The following is a 22,865-nucleotide window of genomic DNA, read 5'->3' as shown; positions in this document are numbered from 1 at the left end:
TATACCGGAAGAGCTTTTTGTATAAAAAAAAATAGAAACCAGATCAAACATAACAACAACAACAACAACAAAAAACGTCCTTGGAAATACAAGAAAAACAAACTCAATCAGTAAATCGACGTAAAAGTAATCCACACAACGTGATGTTGCAAGCTCTGTACCAATTATATAAACAGCTCATTGGACTTTTGTTTTTATTTTATTTTATTTTTTTTTTTTTTTTTTTAATGAAAAATAATTGCAAAAATAGCTACGCGTACACAATAGAACTCGAGAGTGGAGAGTCACGTGAATGAAAATAAGTTGATGGTACATAATAAGTATAATCTTTGTGTGAGGTAAGGTTTTGTACATCGAATCTTAAATCTATACACGCTAGTTCAAGGAATACGAAGCACTGACATCGAGCACTTCTTTTCAAAACAACGACCGTAAAAGAGTTAAAAACGGAACGTAATAAAAAAAAAAAAAAAAAAAAAAAAGGTGACAATCACTCGCCCAACACAGAGAATAGGTATACAATATCTATAAGGCAGCCTGAACAGAGAGATCTGCTCCGAGAGTATATTGGGGAAAGGACTCTCTTATTGCAGTATAATATATACATGTTGTAGTATATACAACTCGATATATATATATCGTCGCGACGATAGTACAACAGATAATGGTATAGAGAGAGAGAGAGCGTAAGAGTATATACACACGCGACAGAGAGAGAGAGAGAGAGAGAGAGAGAGAGAGAGATGGAAACGAGAAAGCGTGGGCGCGGACGTTTTAATTTATGTGTGCGCGTCGCCGTGTGTTTCCCGGGTCGATTCCCCTTTCGCCGTTTCCACGACGCGCCACTCGATTTTGTAATATTCCCCCGCAGATTCATATCGCCACTCTCTCTCTCTCCCTGCGCGCTCCGCGGTGCAGCCATTGTCGACGGTTCGTTATACCTTCGAGTTCCTTGTAGACTGATGCAGAATATACATATACCTATACATGGAACTGTAAATGGTGGTGGTGCAAGATGACGATTTCTCGGTTCGTTTCCTAGAGAGAGAGAGAGGGGCATTTTTTTTTTTAATTTTAATTAGGTATCCGTATGTTTGTGTAGGTGATGATTCATACGATCCCTCGGGGGCATTAAATATTGCTCGGACATCGATTTTGGTTGACATCGCGATGACTGTGTGTACGATCGAAACAAGTACTTATAGTGTACTCGGACTTGTAGCGTGACTTGTTTATTTTTTTTATTACGACTCATGCGGTTACATCGTCTATCATCGTGATCGATTGTGTCGATTTTTGTCGAAAACAAAAACAAAACAAAAAACCAGTGTTATCTGATTTTCTAATAACTTACGCGAAGCGCAAACGAGCCTAATTTGATTTTAAAAAAAACCATGCATTTTTTATCCTCTTAGGAGAACAACTTATTTTTTTTTTTTTTTTGCCTAGAAAAATCGCAAATTCATGAATTACCATCTAACATGACATGCATAAATAAAACATTGAACGGGGATGATCTAATTCTTGGCTCTCCTCAATAAACACACACACATACAACGAAACCAAAGACAAATTTATTTTCACGATCGGAATAATCACATATTCCTGTAATTTTCCACTTCGGGAGGCAATCATCCTTTTCGGAAGTTCCTCTGTGGACAACTTTTTTCCCTGCACTTATCTTCTATACGCGGTTCGCCACATTCTTACCGATCTCGATGAAAAAAAAAGAAAAAAAAAAAAAAAATATCGAGGAGCAATAAAGGATGAATTGTATATAACCTGGTGCAGGGCCCTCACGACGTCGAGGCCGGGAGCACTGCCAGCCGAGGCGAGGAGATCGCGGCTGCCCTGCTGCGGGCCATCGTTATGCGATCGTCGACGATGATGGTGCCGGTACTTCTGGTGAGCGCCAGGCGCGGCCTCGGCGGTTTCCATGCCTCACCGCCGGCCGGTTCAACGCGCGAGGCCTCCCGCACTCCGGGCCTCCTCATGCCGAGGGTATCAGGCGCCTGGCCGATCTTCCTCCTCCCTATATATGCATATATACAAGTGCGCTCTCTCTCTCTCTCTCTCTCTCTCTCTGACCAGCTACATCGATCGGTTGGTTTGTATAACGGGCGTCCGATTTACTCTTGTTTTTTTAGGTGTCTATGTTTCTTGTTTCCGATGTCGATACGGGCCCACGATCCACTGTTTCGATGGGGCACTTACATTTGATGGCCTGAAAAAAACAAAAAATACCAATAAGGGCTATAACTTAACTAAAATAAATGAGGGCATTCATATACGTTTCATCTTCCGGAGACGCGTTTGTAGTGCAAAGCCAAGTCATTATTTGTTGGTTCGCGAGATCGACAATGGATAAATATGAAGGCTTGACATAAATCGTTTGAGCATTTTCGATGCAAATGAACACCTAAGATTTGCATGGAAAAAGCAACTCTTTACCTCTGGTTGTTTTTTTTCCTCCCGAAAGATACTTTTTTTTTTTTTTTTTTTTTTTTGTTACTTAACATGAAAAAAGAATTTTTATCTCTAGCATCGTCGTCCCAGTGGTTTTTACTGATATACACCGAAAAAAATGCTCCGCTCGGAGTATCATTTGAATGGAAGATAAATTTTTTTTTTTCTCCACAGTTTGGTTCGTTCGTTTATCCGATCAAAAAGAGAAAAAGAGCAAGGGGTCACGTTGTTTATTTAATCACGTATAAATACATTGTACCATGTTTTGAGCGCTTTGATCTCCAAACCCATCAGAAATATATATTCTCCCAGGCGTCACAAAAGCTGCTACAGTTATACGTATGAGAAGAAGAAAAAAAAAAGAGCCACTGTAGGACGCAATGAACGTATAGAGAGTCTCTCTGTCACGTGCTAGTACCTATCTATTTATACGTGCACATGTACGAGGTGCGATGGTAAAAAAGTAAAACCGTTTTTCGCGCAATTAAAAAGTAATCTCGTTCGCGTCTCGCTCGCGGCGACAGGGAGGACTTTTCTTTCCCTTCTCTGCAGTATATATACAATATTATGAGGTATGAAGTCGAGTTTTTTTTTTTTTTTTTTTTTTTTTCTTCAAACGCAGTATAACAAGGAGCAGCAGCTTATACGTTGGGTGTGTGTTTTTGCGACGAGTTTGGTCTCTGAATGTATGTACGTGTAAGCGTTCGAATACTCGTTAACGTTTATGAAAAATCACGAGATAGGGGTCAGATGATTTTGCTTATTTTACGAGTATAGATAAAGTAATTTAATAAAATAAAATAAAATAGTCTCGACGAAATGTCGTAGACCACGATTTTTACCGATTTCGACGTATTGTCGAGTCATTTTTCTCCTTACCACTGAATCATGTTTTTATAGATGAAAACCAAAGGTAAAAGCTACGCTGCGCAGGTCAAATTATACTCGCATCGGGACGTTGGCCATTGAGTCTGGAAGATGTGTCGCACCGACAAAAAAAACGATTGTTTCACGGATTTTTCAGAGATTACCACGCATATGAAATACATATGTATTATATATGGTATGTGGGTAAAAAAGGTGAAAAAGCATGATATGCATGTAGGAGAACGAGGGACAGCTATACCGTATACTATATATAGAGGCCAGGCCTGCGGACAATATAGGCGCACGTACCTATAAAAGAGCCAAGCTCAGTGTATATACTTATATATAGGGTACACACAGCACTGAAGGGAGAAAGAAAAGAGAATTACGGTATACCGTTCACTCGACTTTTACACATCTGTACTTGCATATGTGTGTGTGTGTGTGTGTGTCTCGCGCGCGCAAGAGAAAGATATACTTACGGTCACATGTACACGTATTAGGCAGAGGCAACGAGCAACGATAAATTGAATGAACGACGCGTGTATGTGTGTAACAACGTAAAATGCACACACATGGTGTTCCCCCCCCCCCTGAACACGTAATATAACAATTATTACATATAAATACATATAAGTATACTTATGTTACACTATAGTGTAAATATACGTTATGAGGTCACTACACTGTAATATAAGAAAAAAAAAATTAAATATAAGTACTTATAACATATCTATATACCCACGAAAGTACATTTTACGCTTTTGCTTAGTACTTTTTTTTTTTTTTTTTTGTTCTACAGATTCTACACAACCCATAGGTAAAATATATACATTAAAACGCATAAACGCGTGCACCTATAACTAAAAATTAATACTCCTGTATTTACATTATCTCGTACGGTGATTCAATTTTTTTTTTAATTTTTCTGTACTCGTTTCCTCGTTCATTTTCACCACGTTTTATTAAATAAATAAAGCTCCGACCTTCGCACGGACACCTACATGTTGTTCATATGAGGTACATGGAGCGTTTTCGATGATAAGCCACCCGAGAGACAACAATAATGTAAGGTAACCGTCCACCCCCTCTTTAAATGGCCCTTGCATTGCAATTACGCGCGCCTGTACGTGTAAAATAAACGGATAATTATTTTTTATGCGTGTAAAAGCTACCACAAAAATACCACATGGAGCTTGCAGTTAAATATATCCAATATACTTTTAGGTGTATGTATTAACATTATATATATATATATATATGTGAGCGGTATTACCTTTTTTTTACGTGTACAAAATATAATTACGGTATACAATATTTGCTGTGTAGCTGCTCGTCCTTGAGAGAAAAGGCTAATGTAAGGACGCACTTGTACACATTCATACGTTTATGTATACTGTGGTGTGCTACCGTATATAAATAGAGCTCCATTGCAAGGATAAGTTGCAATTTTGGTGTACACACGTATACATGCACGCGCGCGTTGTTACCTTCGGAAAAAAGGGGAGATCCTTTATCATCAGATCGAGATTAAGAGGGAGAGAGATTATATTAACAAAACAGTAAATATACGTATATATAGCCTTTCGCTCGAGACACGCTGCTTGTATGATATCTTTTTCTTTTTCCTCTTCCCCTCACTTCTGTCGAACAAAAATGCACTTTGAGTTTTAGAAATTAAAGCTCGATGACTTTTTTCACGCGCGCTTTGAATCCCACGTACTTATATGTGTACTACTGCATCAGCAGCTGTTGCGTACAACCCCTACGTATACCTTATACGTGTATTGTATGAGCTCTCCCGGTGAGCTGATGTGCTTTCGAGGCAGGAGAGCGAATATATATATATGCGAGGAGGCCGAATGTAAAATCGTGAATAATAGACGCATCGCATACAAGAGAGCGATTCTAAATTTGGTGGCCATTTGGGTTAACGCGTGTACTGCGGGTCACCGGGAGAGAAAAGCCCCATCATTGAAACAAAAAGAATGACGTGTGCTCGGCTGGTATACCTACATATTATCATTATTATATATTCGCAGCAGGGGGGGAGACTATATTTAAATATACACACGCGTAAGGTCCAAGCGGGAGGGATGCTTTTTTTTTTTTACCCGAGTAGGTCTATGTATATGGCGAATAATCGATGCCTATATACGCGAATGTGGTGCGTTTCATGCTGGGTATAGGTCTCGCTAGTGTGTGCATATTATATACATTGGGTAAGTATGTATTTTGTGTTCCTGGTTATTTCGCGCAGCTAAAACATTGCATCCCGCTTGTAGGTATATATTGTATGCGCGTTTAGTTGGACGATGCGGGGTAGCAAATTTTTTTTTTTTTTTTTGTTGGAGCACCAACTCGGCTGTAAACCAAGGGTTTAATTTGATGTACGGACGCGGGAGAGCACTCTTATCTTTTGAACCCAACAAGCAAAGGAGAAGCTTTTTCGTAAATTCATGTTTCATATATACCTCAAACGTGTTGAAATAATGCGTTTTAAGGGTGTTATAATTAATTGTCCATTAAAAACGCGTAAAATTGTGCAGATGAAAAGGCGATAATAGTGTTATAATCCAAATGCATGAAAACTAATGCATTCGAATTTGCATTGATTCGCGTAATCTTTCGTATGGTACTCTCAATATTTTAATCTCGGCGAATAAAAATTTCACTTACGTGCACGTGTGGTGAAAGCAATATTTACCGATACGAGACCGCATAGTGACTCTTTTTACAAGTAGATCGATGTGCAATTATTTGTTAAATAATATTTGCATATTTTTGAATTACTGATTTTTTTTTTTTTTTTTCGTTGATTCAAACCAAGAAAGCACACCTAATTTATACTTTTTTGTACGTGCCTACAAAGGTAAAACTGTTGGTGAAATTGGTAATATAATAGTAATACCCATAAGTACAACATGATGATGGAGGAGAAGAGGAGCGCCAGTGGGCCTATATTGTATTGTAATATACCTACGCGTGACACCCACGCACGCGTCAACGTTACGACCATAATCATCTATACGTTGTATATATACCTATACGCACAAGGAATATTATTGAACACACACACATCGAACATCTTAATGTAATGTAGTACATACTCATCATGATTTGCTTACGGTATACATATATATTCGACTCTATACCTAAAATAGCTACAACGAAATTCGCAATCAACTGAATAATCGTGTGTTGTGCCGTGCACATGCGCGTGTATGATTAATTATACGGTATATTAAGCGAAATATATATATATATATATATATATATCTATGATTCGTAACGCGTGGGATAACTCAGACGGATGCAACGTGTATGTTGGCGCGCAGTAAAAAGGGTAAGCAAAACGTCGCTGCCGTGACTTTCATTCGATTTTTATTTCAAGTGTTCGTGATTGCATGCTTGTTGTTTATGATATTACAGGCACCGTTTTTTTTTGTCCATCTCAAGAATCGAGAGTTTTTCCACTACTTTTCTTGCGCGTGTGAGGTACGGGGTCATCGGCGTCGAAACAAAACCCAATTATTTTATATATTGCATGTATACCATGTATATGTACATATCGGCAAGCTCCGCGTTTATTCCGATTAAAAGAGCAATCGTAAAGTGTTCTCGCGAGGCTCATGAGCCGAGAAACTCATGTACTTATAAATTATTGCACAAAAGAAAAATTACATGGGTATACATATATATATATAATACACCAGGTGCTGTACTACACCGCACTGCGGACAGAGAAACAGAGACGTTCGGCTCTCGCTTTTCGCGCTGTATTATATATAAATATATGCCACGGGCAAAATATACGAAATAATACTACTTACGTGCATAATACTACTTACGTGCGCCTTATATTTTCAGAGGTGAGCGCTTAAGCCGTAAATAATCCAACTCCTGGATATATATTTATATGTATACACAAGAAGGACTTTTAAGGTATGACGTGTGTGAGTGAGCGATGACTTGTGTATAATATGTATATATACGTACCTTACCCGTGTATAATTGTATAACATAAGGAGGTAATAACACATACATAGGTAAGTACGTCTCTCGCAGTTGTGCATTGTACTTGCGCGCACGCTTTGTTAATTTTTTACGTGTATGTATAATTATGGATTTTTTTTTTTTTTGCTGCTCCAAGTACACGCTGGGATACGACTTTAGGTGTAACAAAATATAATGGTGATCATATAGTAATGATAATAATCATCATACGGTAAATAGTTTTCCTCGAATATAGTGGGACTTTTTTTTACTTTTTACTTCTATGTAGCTACCATAAGTATACGTTTTTACCATTACTGCTGCGGCTATTAGCTCCGGAAAGCGCGCTGTAATCTGTAGTACCCACCGCTTTATTTTTCCTTCCCCTCCGCGATACGATCCGCTATTTTTGTTTTTTTTTGTTTTTCTCTCTCCCATTTTCATTTCAAGTAGAAAAATCACGAACAACACACGGTACTTGCTTCCCTTGCTTATTTCGCCGCAAGGAAAAACAATAATGCAGCTGAACTTGTATACAAAAGTAAGTGGGTGAACTGCACGACATGAAGCGCTTGTATACAAGTATAGGTACAATGCAAGGATCCTTTATTCGATTGCAGAGCAGGAAACGAGTTACGCGCGTTACACAACTTTTTTTTGTACCATCTTATAACAGATGTAAGAGAGAGAGATGATATTCAAAACAAGTAATGAAGCATAATAGAGAAATCGGTATGGAAAAAATCCGCTCGCCCAACGAGGTCCTTAATGGGACGGATATATTATATATATTTTTTTTTCATCTCTACGAGGCATCGTTAAGCGCTCGTTATTTTGTACTTTACCCTTTGGTAGGTAAGTACCCACACGCAGAAAGAACAAAATGAATGAACGAACAAAAGGAGCCGGCAACTGCGGAGAGGAGAGTCGAAGCAGAGAAAATCGAAACGAGGGGGGAAAGTACAATAACGTATAGACACTGCAACCAGTGTAGTAAAGCAACAACAAAAAAAGAAGTACCCGTTGGGTGAAAAAAAAAAAAAAAAAAAAAAAAAAAAAGTGGAGATTGACGTAAGTCGGTGCAAGTATAATAAAAGAGTTGACGATTACTCGGAGTGTGTATAGCGTTGTATACTTATAATACTCTCGGCTCAGGTCAGGCAAAAGACAGGAGCAGTGGCGACCGGAGAACACATATACACAAGGGAGAAGAAGAAGCAGCTGAGTCGCGAGATCAATATGGAGCGCATCGCCGACTCCAACACCCCCTCGCCTTCTCGTTTATTATTCTATTATTATTCTCCTTGCAGTGCAATCACAACATGCCAGGCATACCTTTATCGGCCCCCCCTTTTTTTCCTTTACGAGGATTATTTTTTCTCAGTATCTACTTATCAAAGAAACTCTCCCTTCGTCCTTTTCGCAATCCCCATAACGAACGCACGTACACACGTTCCCCGAGACCCTAATGGGCTACCTGGTGTCATGAAGTACATAGTCCTGATACTCGCCTGACATATCAACGCTGCGCTCTACAATGAACTATATTGTAATAATAGACGGTCAATTGTACGTACATGCAGTGTACTTACTTCCTGGTTTACTGGAAAAACACTGTCTATACAGGTACTTATCACTGCGTGTAAAAACAACAACAACAACAACACCCAAAAAAAACACACACGGCACAAGCGCGAGAACAAAGTTTACAAACGCACAATTGGCTCCCGAGGAGGTAGGTGCGTGTATTGTATATGTATGTATGAACCTTCACATCGGGCAGCAGGTAAAAGTCTATTACCTGCGCTCTGTTCTCTCGGTTTTTTTTTTTTTTCTTTCACCGCTCCAGCTCGCGGTATAAACTACAGCTCAACAGCCTGCCCTGCAGCGGTCAGGCTGGTACTGCTGCTCTTGCCTGGGTCGCGGTGCGCGAAGGACTACGCGGTTTGCTATGTGCATGTATTTGTGTGTACAGTGAGCAGAGGCTGAACCAAGAAAGGATATAATATCAGACTGGGCGCAGGAGAGAGAGAGACGTGTGTTTGTGTGCTGCTATTGGGTTTCGGAGTTTCGGAGTCGGAGCTGTCAGTTTTACTTCCATCTCTTTCCCTCCTCGTCCAGTGGAGGCACTGAGGCCGTTTAATTCGTTGAGCGGGAAGTATAAAATTGACCAATGAAAGAGGTTATGTGGTCGAATCAGCCAATGGGAATTAAATGTTTGAATTTCCCGCTCAACTAATTAAATGGCCTCCACTCCGTGCATGCGGGAGAGGGGGACGGGAGAGAGACATAGAAAGATGCAGACGACGCGACGCCAGCGCTGCCGTCGACACGCAATCAATTATGTATATTAGCGCTCTCATGACTTTTACAATAAATATTTATAGTAGTAGGAAAAGCTTGATTTTAGATGTTCGTTACCATGTAGTTGACATCCATAATAAGCAAGGATCTCCAAAGAAAAATCGATTCTGAAGGTTGAGTTTAAATTTTCGCGCTGAGCTTTTAGTAGCTCCCCTCTCGTCATTTGGGAGAGCTTTCAACAACATCGTAAATTAATTTGTCCCTGAAAATCTTGGAATATCCCTACGTTATCTAGTGACACGATCATAACATAACCTGAGATTACTATGCATGCTCAATCGTGTATTGTTTATAATTTCTGTAAATAAAAAAATCTACATAATAATGGCACAGTTGTTCAAAAACGTTAAATTGCACAATGTGCTGTTTATTCCAGTGAGATACAGAAATCCACAACATCACTGGGTGAGGCCTTTTTTTTTTTTTAATTAAAGTGAAATAATAATTTTGTCGATGTTTGCATCATTTTTTTTCACTGTTATTTTGTTTTACAAGGATAGTCTGAGGTCAAAAAAAAGGTGACGTGCACTCAGAGAGCCCTCGATCACTTTGATGATTTTTATGAAAAAGTTTATGGAGAATCTTGGAAACACATCAGATCGGCAATGTTAGCTAAGAACCACAAATATGTCGCTGTTGTTAATAATTTTAGCGATACCGAGAGAATATGCAGTGAATTGGAGGTAAACTTTTTAAATCATCCGAGTAACCATGAAACATTAAATTCATCATTTTAATACTCATCGATTATTGCAGAATTTGGGAGCAATGAGTTTAAAGTCAGTTTATGATTCAGTTAAACGTAGCATTGATTATGAAAAATCACTAGTTCGACCTAAAGGATATCAAGAAACAATTAGACTGATGAATGAAAAGCTGGGAAATATAGTTGAAGAACAAAAGAAAAATGTCACATCTGTTTACACAGATCCCAGTGATGATCATACTCAAAATGTCATAGAGAAGGAAAGTGAATATGACAACAGTTCTTTTCAACCGGTAAAGCTTAAGTCTATAGAGACAGATCTAAAAGTGGTGACAAGTAAAGATCGTATTATCAGTCCTGCATGTGCTGAATCATCTTCCTTCTTGTACGAGTACGTTCCAGCAACAAAATTAAAAGGTTTGTAGAAAAGCATAAATTTTAATTTTTATTATTTCTATTGAAGGCAGTATAGAATGTTATCACAATGATTTTTCAGGAATGGAGGATTTTGTTTTGGAGTCAGAACATTACAATTACTACACACAAGGTGCTGATTTTAGAATCAAAATTGAAAAAGAAAATGATATGAATTTCCCTGATCATCTTTTACTATATACCTTTGAAGAAGGTAACAATACTAAGTTTCCAAAACCCAAAACTGGCTCTACAGATCTCTTAGGTAATGAATCGAGCAGCTACATTTAATTGAAATTTTTTTAGCTCTTGTAACATGTTTATTTTTGCAGATTATTTTGTTCTTGATGGTGCTTCAGTACTGCCCATCTTGTCGCTAGATTTACAGCCTGGAGATAAGTTTTTAGATATGTGTGCTGCACCTGGCGGAAAAACTATGATGGCCCTGCAAACGTTACGGCTCCGCCTTGCAGTTGCCAATGACATTCAAGAATCAAGAATTAATAGAATAAATACTTTTATCCATGAATTTTTATTGGAAAAATATTGTGATAAATCATTTTACATCACTCAATCTGACGCTAGACATATTGAAGACAATGGTGTTTACAACAAGGTATACTTTTGGCGCATAATACTTTCAAAGTTATTTCGAAGTATAATTTATGAGACAATACAATTTATTTATTTTTTTATTTTTATTTTTTCAGATACTCGTCGATGTGCCTTGCACGACAGATAGACATGTTCTTCATGAATTTGACAATAATATATTTAAGGGAAGTAGAATCAAAGAAAGGCTGAGGTTGCCTGAGCTACAATCAGAAATTTTAGTGTAAGTAATTTATACGAAACTGTTTAATTTTTTTTGATATCTAGAAAATACACAATGTTTTTTTGTCATATTTTTAGAAATGCATTGAAGCTTGCAATTCCTGGTGGCACTGTTGTGTATTCAACGTGCACTTTGAGTCCCATTCAAAACGACGGTGTTGTTCAAATGGCTCTTAAAAAGGCTTTTGAAGAACACAATGTAGTGTATAAAGTCATGTGAGCATCGAATTATTTCGTCTATCCAAATTTTGATGAGTATTTTGATTTTAATTTTATTTACAGAGATCAGATGGATGCATTGGTTCCTTTAAAGTATTTATACAATTTCAATGATTCGGCACTTAAATATGGTCACATTGTTGTTCCTTCAAAAAGCAGGAATTGGGGTCCAATGTACTTTTGCAAAATGATCAGAATACAATGAAAAAAGTGAGTTCTAAAATTAGTTTTGTCAACTTTTATTTTTAATTGAATTTTGTATGATGCAATTTTTATCTTTGTGGTCATTACGTTAATTGTAACGTACTGGTTATCTTGAAATTTTAACTGAGTGAAAAAATATTGAAATCATTTAGCTAAATAATATTTTAAATATACTTAATGTACAGCTCTTCTTGTATATCTATATATAAATAATTACAAACCTTAAACTTTTATACGTTTTCCTCATGAAATAACCATCTAATGTAAATGTCCCACATAACTGTATGCTAGCAGAATTACTGTGAATCGTCGATATAAAGTTTGTACTGTCATTTGTGTGACTTAAATTATGAAGCATTGAACAGCAAGGATAAAAATAATAGCACGTTTTTCCTCTAGTCATTTCTCATTTTATAAAATGCTAAACCGTAAAAATGCTATTTTTCGTAATATTAAGTCCATAAAAATTATTTTTTCACATCATTGGGACATTTACAACGTTTCTTCACTCAAAGAGAAAGACATCTGTTGCAACAACACTTGTAGATTTTTTTTTCAAACATATTTTAAACATTAATGTCTCGCTTCTTTCAGAGGTACGGTTTGTTCCGTTCGTTCGGGATCTTTGGACTTGACTTTGTTCCACGGTTGTTCCTCGCCGGTACCAAACATCGTGTAGATCAACATTTCGACAACGTACAGAGTTACCGTCATGAAGAAGATGACTTTCCAAGACTCGATGGAGTGCTGTAAATAGATTTATTTGTAAATATAAAAAAAAATCGACTATCATTAGTTCCTAATTTAAAACAAGTAGCCAGTGACACGTTTTAAATAAATTGCACATATTTTAACACATCACATTTTTTTTATGAATTAAAAGTAAATTGTTCCAAACGTATAAACTCACATCGTCACTAGTCAATTTTCCAACGATGAGAGGAACGAGAATCCCTGGTATTGTAGCGACAGTGTTTGTGATGGCTATCAGCGTACCCGCGAAGTTGGGCGCCTGGAAGTTCAATGTTGTTTTTACGAAGAAAAATAAAGCAAGAACACTCGTACGCGGTAATTAATTCCATCACCCACCAAGTCAATGTGATTGGCCAAAAATCCGCAATACATGCCACCCTTGCACATGATGCCAATCGTCATCAGTACGACGGCCCAATTCTTGTCGCTGGTGTACGTCACGCCGAGCAAACAAAACATAGGAATGGCCGATGCTGCGCCAAGGGAAAAAAGCAAAAGGCATTATTGATCCGAGTTTCTTATCTGTCTGTCCACTTACCGTTGTACGTAGCTCTATATATGTATGATAGTTTTTTTTTTTTTTTTTTTTTTTTTGCTCAACTTACAGAACAACGTTCCGATTTTTCTCGACACCGTTACGGAGATCCAGTTTTTGTCTTGCATGCGGGCAAGAAGTTTGCCGAGAATCATCGTGAATATCCACATCAAGAAGAACGGTAACGCCGACAGCCACGTGTTCTTGGGGACAAAGAAATTTGTTTTTTCATTTCTTTCGCAACATCATTTCACGTATCGTGCGAGCATTGAATTACCGATTCGAGTTTGTAAGCGAGTATCTGCTGCATGAACGTGGGAAGTTCAATGAGGAACATGTACCAGCCGAAATTGCTGCAAAAGTGGGCAAACAGGATGGCCAGAAACGGCGGTGACTTGAATATTTGGAACCACGGCACTGTCGACAATTTCTATCGCACGAGGAAAAACAAAATTTAACATCAACAACTTCAAGTTTTTATTCCAAAAGTATGGAATGTATACCATTTTGTGCGACGTCTTGGTCGTTCCGATCGAAGTCATGATGTACTCCCTCTCCTCGCTCGTGATGAGGAACGTTTGCTGCTCGGGCGTGTCCTTTATCGTAAAGGTCCATACCAAGCACCACAGCATGCAAACCGAGCCCTCGATGTAGAAGACCCACTGCCAGCCGAGATTCTTGGCGATTATACCCGAGCCCAGTAGAAATATGACAGTGCCGATCGCAGTTCCTGAAATCGAAATCGGTATACTCTCTCTTTCCAATCTATTCTTTTCGTGTTTTTTTTTTTTTTTTTTTTTTTTTTTTTTAATAAATAAAGCAACGGCAGTGCTTCAACGAAGGCCAATATCTGTGAGATGCGCGCTATATTTATGTACCAATACCGTGAAATATTAATACAATAATATGGTATCTATCATATCACAAGTGGGTATGTATTTAATAGGACGTACCGGCGTATGCGATGGAGGCGAGAACGCTACGCTCGTTCGGCGGCGCCCACTTGGCCACCATGACGTGAACTGCGGGAAAACTGATACCCTGTAATTTTACACGAAAATATATTAGTATCATTATTTCCTCAATTTTTTTTTCTTCAGCTTTGACATTTTTTAACAAAAAAAAAAAAAAAAGAAAATGAGAAATACATAATACAAACATCGTTTTCAAAGTGGTGCATAAATGGTATTAATTGGGATTCGCGCGAATTGAGGGATATGTGAAATAATATGATAAAAGTAACTCAAGTTCAACGTGTAGTGGAATGTCAAGTTGATAGTTGACAGAAGTATGAAAAAAATTAATGTACAACTATAAAAAAAAAAAAAAAAAGAAAAAATGACTTACCCCACCAATGCCCTGGATGACCCTCATGACGAGGAAAGCGGCGTAATGTATCTCGGCGGCAATGGGCATAAGCAGCGAGGCGACGACGTTGAGGAAAACCGAGACGTTGAGCACCCACTTGGCGGACACGTACTCTGCCATCATCCCTCCGGGCATCAGCGACACGATGTAGCCCCAAAAGTACATGCTGAGTATCAGGCCCACCTCATTATCGTCCCACACGAATGGCCCATCTTCCCGCTGCTGCTGCTGCTGCTGCCTCGGATCCGACAAACTCACGCTCGCCAGACCGCTGCTCGGATTCCGCGTCAGGTTGTGCACCTGTACAGGTATTTTCACTTTCGCACTTTTAATTGCCATTAAACAAGAATTTTTTTAAAGCTCCGCTCTCCAAACGGGTCCGATCGATCGACCATGCACTTACGGTATGGTACCGAGCTCCATTAGGGAGTAATCGCATCAACGGCAGAGTTACACACAAGATGTTACAAAGGGGGGAAGGGGGGAATACATGGGTATATGTTTTTGCGGTACCTTGACGGTGGCGTTGTGCGAGAGGATAGTCTTGTTGAGGTTCATTTCTCTGACGGCAGTGCTGTTGACCATCGCGACTATGGCTATGCTCAGGTTGACTTTGAAGCCGTAAATAATGGCCAATCCGACGGAGCCCATCATCGCCATGTAGTAACGGGCTGACAGTCCTCCTCCTGTAGACAATACACAAAATGTGCTCTGTATACGACCTGTCGATGCTGACTAAGGGGTACGGTGGCTGCTCTCGTTTTGTTCCGGAGGGAGAGTGACACGCGAGAGTCGTTAATCTCGAGCAAAAACAGAAACGCCGTACACCTTCAAAAGAAAGCACCTCCCCCTTAACTGAAACATCATCGTCTCCCGAAAGGTACGAATCGTCGCGTTGTAATTCATCAGCCGCTCAACTCGTTCCTCCGTCGAATCGCAAGATCGGTATCGTTCGTCGAACTTTTGTGGAAAAAAAAAAGAGAGAGGAGAGAAAAATACCTCCCCATTTCTCATCCTCGATTGAAATCTCCCCTCGTGGAGGGCATAAATCTTCCCCAATAAGCCAAAACGTATGTGTACACAACTCGGGCATCCGATGCGCGCGCGAAATAATAAGGCAAATAAGGTACAACAGGTTTTAGACTCGCGGGCAACTTGCCAATCGACGCGCCTCACCACCCCTGCACGGACAATCTTTGCGGAATACATATTACACATCGCGGATGTACACGTGTGAGAAGTACAGTGCCTGCGCTATAGGCGACACCTTTTCAGGTCTTTGACTCGTTTTTTCTTTCCCTGTAAATTATCGTTTTTTCCGATAACGCGTGCCTGCCTGCAAGCGTCGATTTTCAAGTACGCGGTCTACGAAGCGAGCGATCCCAGCGCCGAAAATAAAAAGCTCCTCCTTCCCATTTTCGTTTGATTTGGCGTGCCTCTGATGTGCATTGCTCTGTGTACGGGTCCAACTGTGCACACAAGCCACGTACACGGGCGTGGGTGGAGAGGCAGGGAGTGGTTTTGTTTTTCGTACGGAAGGAATTATTTCGAGAACGGGACCATTGCCACCTATATATGTACAGCTTGGCTGTATCCATTTGTGACGAAACATTTTCTTTCAACGCGCGACTACTGGTTTCCCAATTTTTCTTCTCTTCCTCCATTATTATCTCTTGACCCCGGGTTCTGAGCGCGATTTTTCGACGCCGGGCGAAACAACGGGTCAGGGCAAATTTTCTTAGTTAAATTTTTATCATCTTTTCACGCGATTATCCATAACTATAATGTAACCTGCGCTCAAATTTCTAAACGAAAATAAAAAAACTTCTGTGCATCATTTGTACGACATTCATTGGTGTTATCGCTTAATTTTAATTGATAATTTTTTCCACCGATAAAATTCAATTTCCATATTCTCTGATAGCTACGTTATTTGTCATTCCTTCGTGTTTTGCATTGCTCGCGGTACTGCCCATTTACTTGCGACTAATGGCTCGTAGCTGATTGAGATTAAAGGACTCGGGAAACAACATCGATACACCCTTACCCACCGCGTCGTATACGCGAAAAATATTAGATTAACTGGCTCTACAAGTTATACCCTCGTTTCTCCCTCTTTCCCTGAATTATACCATCAACCCGTGATTATATCTTAATTGTATCCCATTAGCGCTGTCGCTGGCGCTTTTTCAACCCAATTTACCAATCCTACGCAACGGGTCGTACGTTCAAAGTGCTTTGATGTATATATATATAATTGTGATACACAAAACAACGCATAATTGAATTATAGCCGTGGCACACGATTAATATAATATTCAATTTTACGTCTTACGTCAAAAACAATTAAAACCTAGTATTTGCTCGGGTTTATTTTAATTCGAAACGAGTTATCATTATTTTGGTGGCACCGATTTGCGTCAGATTCGATATGATCGCAGCCTCCAGCTCGAAGTGGCGCAAGAACTATAGTTGTACTTTTGTACAGGTTTTTCGTGGACCCATTAAAATAAAAAACAAAAAGGACAGTAACGTCAACTGCATTATTATTATTATTATTACTACTACTAAAAAGCGGACCCACTTGTACAAGTGTGAAAGTTGTAAAAGGAGAGCACGGCTATATGTATAACGTACACGAATGAAGTTTCTTTGCTCCTCTTTGAAAAAGTAGGGAAAACTTTATACTTTCCAACAACAGCCGAACAACAAACTTTCGTAGCTAATAAATATTTTTTCGCTCCAACCTGATTACGATTGCAATGGTGGGGGGTGGTCGCCGTACACACACAATCCATTAGTATGTAGTATATACATATAGAAACAAATTGTGCGGCTCTTCTGTAAAATAATACATGTGATAACATGCACGCGCTGGTGCTCCCTTTCAATTTGTTACCCTTTAAAAGCTTTGTATGTTTACACTGCGGACTTTGTTGGGTAACAATCAGGAAAACAATCCTGGCAGTTGTAACGAGGGCCGATTCATTTGGTCCGGGAAACCGGAGGGGCTCATCAATCTAAACTAAGCAGTTTCTCGTATACGTATATGTACGTACGTCCAACTGAGCCTCCTGTTATATATGTATAAGACACGGCTATACATACATATGTACTCTGAGATTGTCTCGAGGACATTTTCCGAGGCTTCCGAGAGTCAATAATTTGTAAGAAAAATACTATAGTCTCGAGAATATTTCCATAGGGACCTCGAGACGAGACCGAGACGGGAAGTTTCGCTGTACAATCTTGTAGACACACGCAAAGTAAAAGCTAAATCGAAGGTGGCACGTGAGGAAGGGTTGCACGTAGTAACCACGTAGTGGGTAAAAAAAAAAAAATTGCTCGTCGGGTTTATTTTTGTTTACACGAGAGGGCTAGATTTCACTTACGTGTACTTCCACCTTCAACGCGATAAATGAACAGAAAAAAAAAAAAAAAAAAAAAAAAAAGACGCGTGTAAATGGGTGTACAGCCGAGAGTGTATTTATAGTGCGGCGACGGCGGGCCCTGAATTATTCATCGCGATACTTCCGTAACTTTATCGCAATAACATTTTACCGAAAAGAAGAAAGGAAAAAAAAAAAAAAAAAATGAAAGTCGGAGTGTTATACATCGCCCGCTCTCTCCTCGAAACTCTGGAGTTTAATAATCGAGGAGAGCACACGCTAGCCGACCAACCCCCTCATCTTCGTCCCATGTGTGTACACGTACTGACGCGCGCTTGAAATTGCTTGGTTGAAAAAAAAAAAAAAAACTCTCATTATAGGTTGTATGAGGAGACAAATTTTCCCTCTTTGGGTATTTACATGCTATATTGGACCCACGATGGATGTATTTATGTGCAATTAAGCTCGAGTACCTACATTTATGTACACAATCTTCTTGTATCTCTTCCTCTGAAACTTGACTCGTTCCGTCGAATCTGTTTTTCCGATGTTTTTTTTATAGGCTGCTACTCGTATGTCTTTGCTCTTTTAAAGGGAAAGGATTGGGGTGACATCGAATATTGGAATGGGTACAGTTGACACTTTTTTATATACTCTAATCTAGTTCCTCGAGGTGAGAACAGTTTTCGTTTACTTAAATGTTGTCTGTTTGTTTCTGAATCGGTGATGAAATTTTACTTACATTAAAGCTCTTCTATTGACGTTCATTCAAGAAAAGGGAAAATTTCTCAAAATTACTACAACTTAAAACGTCACTGACAAAGAATGGCACAAAGGATCGCTTACCAAAAAAGTTACTAATATAATGATACGATAATGACTGAACTTAATTTTAACTAATATAATCGGTCAATGTTTAGTTGAAGCTTCGAATTTTCGATTATTCATTCACTTATTGCAAGTGGTCCTTTTTACGTATTGTGTACGTATGAACTGTTCGACAGACTGAATGTTGAAGTAGAAAAAAAAAAATCTATAAATATGGGAAAGGAATCTTTTTGATAGAGTCTACTGATTAATAACTTAGCAGCGTATGATGTATACATTGTGATGCATGAGAAACTTTTCCAAAAAAAAATAATCTCTCAATATGATACACATTATACGCGTGTACTGTAAGCGATCCCTGTTTTTTTTTTTTTTTTTTTTTTTTTTTGGAGTGTGCGTGACCGAAGGCCTCGTGTATCGAGCGCCTCCCGTGAATCTTTCATAAATCCCTTACGATTGCGTCAGGCGCAGCGATTTCGAAAATATGGCAACTCTAGATTAATATTATACGTGTATAAGTGTTCGTGCACACGTGCATTATTATTATCATCATTACTATTGTGTACGTGGAAAAATGATCGATTTCATGTATATACACACACGTTTCGTTTGTAATTCAAACTTTCATGTTCTCTAAATTATTTAGAAGTTCAAATTATACATCAGAAATAACCAAATTAACTTATCAACTTGCATAAATTTTGTATCTTTAGATATGTATGAAAAAAAAAAAAAAAAAATCCATAATGTTATTTAAACAAACTTTTACAGAGTTGGTTGAACAGTAATTTATTTATTCTTTACAAAAATGTGAGTTTCCAACATAAATTTTACAGTTTAAAAATATCAATCACATAAAATAATATGTTTCTGTTTAAGGAAATTTAAGCAATTTGCAAAAAATTAGCATCGTCGTATCACAGTATGCAAAAGTATCCCATTAGTTAAATTTTTTTTTTTTTTCAACATTTCAAGGAAAAAAGTGAACTTGTGAAATGTTTCTTAAAGAAACGTGGTTTTTTCACTTGAATCATTAAATTAAATTTAAAAAAAATGTAAGAATCCACAATAATCAAAAAAACTTCTGAAACGAAGCAAAGAAAAATAGATATAAAACAAAGGATTTCCGGATTAAAAAAAAAAACATTCACGCATCCCATTCAGTAAACTGCCGACGGCTCGAGAAAGAAAAAATCAAGAGGTTTGTAAAATTTATCAGGGAAAAAAGTCACCATCTCGGAAAACTCATTTCCGTGTATATAGCTTCGAAATGCCCATACCTAGAATGAAATTATGGACGTTCTGGGTTACTTTTTCACACTCAGAGAAATAAACCTCAAGATAGCGCTTGCTCTCCCCCAGCTACCGCCGAATGATTAAACCCTCACTTACGGGGGGTGGAAAAAATAAAACCTTTTTGCAACCATATAGGTACACCCGTACACATCGATTCGTAAAACTTTTTTTTGCCGTTCGAGTAAAAAAAAAAAAAAAAAAAAAAGCCCCGAAACGTCAAACCCGCACGGCTTCGCTCCCTCTTTCCTGTAACACCCTACTTTTCCACACACAGACACAACCCCCAACTAAACGCAACGACTCGAGCGTATAATATTCCCCCCCAAATAAATACGCCGAGTGCCACTTTCGAGATCGCCATATATATACGTAATGTTCCGCGGTAGCGTGGCTCCCCACATATACAATACTCGTAAGGGGTCGGCATCTCTATCCAGCTCACCCGCTCTCATCCATCGTTTATTTTTTATTTTTTGTTTTTGTTTTTCCCTTTGCCCCGGAAGAGCCAGGCCTGCGAAATAAAACAAAACAGCTTGTTCAAAGAAACACGAAATAGCAAAGAGAAAAAAAAAAAAAAAAGAAAAAATTTTCGCACACATGGACCACCCCTCCTCCTTTTTTCCTCTCGGATCGCGTGTCTCGGCAATACAATAACCAATTTTCGGGTGGGCATCGATTAGGAAGAGCCATCAAGCCACGCACGGAGGCGACAACGGAGAAGCCGGGAGGAGACTCAAAGGTCGTCCGGAGCGCGCTGGCTTCGTCATCTCCCTCTCTCTCTCCCCCCGTCTGGTTCCAAGGTGACCTCTGCTGCTCGGCTCTTCTTCGGGACGAGAGGATAATTAACCCAAACACCCTACGGGGGATGATTTTCTCTTACATATACCCACGGCAAGGTTTCGGGGAGCATCACTTTCGCCACAAACTGCTGGGACCAAGTGGAGCGGAGTTTGGAAAGCTTGGGAACAAAATCTACCCTTGCAATCAGAGTTTATAGGGAATCACCTGTATACGTGATATATACTCTGCCGGGCGGCTGTGACGACGAAATCCCAACAACACGTGTGACCGCGCGGTAAGCAGGTGTATATATATACAATATACTGGTACACGGCGCGCCGAATCCTCCGACTGTTTTAGCGCGCGAGCTTATTTTTTATTTTCCCCCTCCACGCGTCCGTACTCTCGCCCAGCTTTATATTATGTACCCTATAATTGCGCGTATACGTGTGTATATATATATATGTAGGAAGCAAGCGGCGTGTGTTGTAAAGGTACACCCCCTGAGCTGCACGCGAGATGCAATCGCGCTTTTTGCAGCGTTGCGCGTGTTGCACAAACCAAACCCCTGTAGCTTACACTTGTATGTGCAAGATTTTTGCCGTATCGATGCTATTTCTCTCTCTCTCTCTTTTTCTCCGTGAAACCGAATCAGTGAAATTTGAAACAACCGCTCTGATTTTTCCACCGATTCATCCGCACGGTAGGGTCGTGGATGAAACAATTAGAAAAAAAAAAAAAAAAAAAAGAACCCTGTGACAATCAACAAGAGCAATGACGTAAAGCACTCACCTCGGCTCCCTTCCTCGGTGTTATTGACCATGATGAAAGCAAAAGTTCCGCCGACAATTGTCGTTGTTTCAATCACCTCGGAGCTTGTGCATTACCCCCCCCAAAAGCGAGCACCAAAGAAAAAGATCACACTTTCAATGATAGAGCAACACCGGGCTTGTCCCGAACCACCGGGCGTACAAAGACCGACTGGCCGAAAACGCTCGCCGGCGGTGGTATACGCGACGGAGGAAGCAGCGGCGCCGTGACTCATTTACTATACCCTCTCTCTCTCTCTCTCTCTCTCCTCGCGCTTTTCGAGAGGAGATGGATAGACACGCACTCTCACCGCCGCCTCTTCTCGCGCGCGAAGCCCCCCCCCCCAACTTGTCGGAGCGCCCACAACTGTATACGGGACGCACTCTTTTTTTCCGTGATAAACGAACCCAGTGTATGTATAATCGGTATAAAAATTTTTACTGGGTGGGAAACCGGTTGAAAATGGAAAACAACAACAACAACAAAGAAAAATAGTCAAACACGCGCGATACGTGTATTTTATAAATATATGTTTACGGGGGTGGGTTCGGTCGGACCCCCCTTACGTAGGTGATGATGGCTATCCGGCGACTGAGCCGCGGACGAAGCCCGAGTTTTTCTCCCCCCCCCATGCACCCCATGGTATATATATATATATATATATATATATATATATATATATATATATATGATCTTCTTGGCTCCATCCCCTCCACCCCCAGCCCGTCCACGAAGAAAGAGCTTTTCACGTATCGACGTGTGTGTGGGTATAACCTGTTGTGCGTGGCAACGGCGTCGTGTCTCTCTCTCTCTCTCTCCGTATGTACAGCTTGCGCGAGAGCGAACCACGTCATAGCGAGGGGCGGTCGGTTGGGGGTGGCGCGGAATATCGGTATCGATCTACGGAGTAGCACGAGTCCCACCCCACCCCTCTTACTCTTGCGCGTACGTGTATATATATACCTGTCACACTGATGCCATGGTATATACACATGCATGTGCGGGGGGGTTGTATGTGGTTCCTTTTGTGTATATG

The 22,865-nt window shown here is 39.6% G+C and overlaps 3 protein-coding genes across 4 annotated transcripts in view; 1 reads left to right on the top strand and 2 right to left on the bottom strand.

Moving 5' to 3' along the window:
- Window positions 1-9,161, bottom strand: part of LOC106638398 (uncharacterized) — a 31,073-nt gene extending 21,912 nt beyond the window's left edge. For both annotated transcript variants that reach the window (XR_001338951.2, XM_014351524.2), the window contains exons 1-2: window positions 8,922-9,161; window positions 1,783-2,224 (exon numbers count right to left, since the gene is read on the bottom strand). Coding sequence is in view for 1 of the 2 variants with exons in the window: in XM_014351524.2 (XP_014207010.2) it covers window positions 1,783-1,938 (156 nt within the window). In the remaining variant the exon portion in view is untranslated. The remainder of the gene's footprint in view (window positions 1-1,782; window positions 2,225-8,921) is intronic.
- An 800-nt stretch (window positions 9,162-9,961) lies between these two features.
- Window positions 9,962-12,909, top strand: l(2)10685 (5-methylcytosine rRNA methyltransferase l(2)10685). Its single transcript, XM_014351448.3, has 9 exons — window positions 9,962-10,098; window positions 10,194-10,376; window positions 10,450-10,816; window positions 10,896-11,078; window positions 11,146-11,429; window positions 11,524-11,648; window positions 11,726-11,863; window positions 11,930-12,076; window positions 12,665-12,909. Exons 1-8 carry the CDS (start codon window positions 9,964-9,966, stop codon window positions 12,069-12,071), a joined length of 1,557 nt encoding a protein of 518 aa, XP_014206934.3. The 5' UTR covers window positions 9,962-9,963; the 3' UTR covers window positions 12,072-12,076; window positions 12,665-12,909.
- MFS3 (major facilitator superfamily transporter 3) lies at window positions 12,142-22,060 on the bottom strand. The gene is made up of 10 exons (XM_014351447.3): window positions 21,812-22,060; window positions 15,240-15,412; window positions 14,706-15,026; window positions 14,312-14,399; window positions 13,862-14,088; window positions 13,636-13,788; window positions 13,429-13,561; window positions 13,160-13,296; window positions 12,981-13,082; window positions 12,142-12,817 (listed from the first exon to the last, which is right to left on the bottom strand). Exons 1-10 carry the CDS (start codon window positions 21,840-21,842, stop codon window positions 12,644-12,646), a joined length of 1,539 nt encoding a protein of 512 aa, XP_014206933.1. The 5' UTR covers window positions 21,843-22,060; the 3' UTR covers window positions 12,142-12,643.
- Window positions 22,061-22,865: the final 805 nt, after the last annotated feature.

This window comes from Copidosoma floridanum, unplaced genomic scaffold, assembly GCF_036245765.1.
Source record: "Copidosoma floridanum isolate Cflo_tuat_1 unplaced genomic scaffold, Cflo_Japanese_pri ptg000019l, whole genome shotgun sequence".
Classification (NCBI taxonomy): Eukaryota; Metazoa; Arthropoda; class Insecta; order Hymenoptera; family Encyrtidae; genus Copidosoma; species Copidosoma floridanum.
The sequence above is the reverse complement of the archived record's forward strand: the minus strand, read 5'-3'. Positions and strand labels throughout refer to the sequence as shown.

Excerpts from the sequence above, each read along its gene's own strand:
- MFS3 (XM_014351447.3), bottom strand. The coding sequence starts at position 21,842 with ATGGTCAATAACACCGAGGAAGGGAGCCGAG. Across the intron at positions 15,413-21,811 it reads CACCGAGGAAGGGAGCCGAG|GAGGAGGACTGTCAGCCCGT; the intron begins GTGAGTGCTTTA and ends TATTGTCTACAG. Across the intron at positions 12,818-12,980 it reads GAAAATTGACTAGTGACGAT|CACTCCATCGAGTCTTGGAA; the intron begins GTGAGTTTATAC and ends ATCTATTTACAG.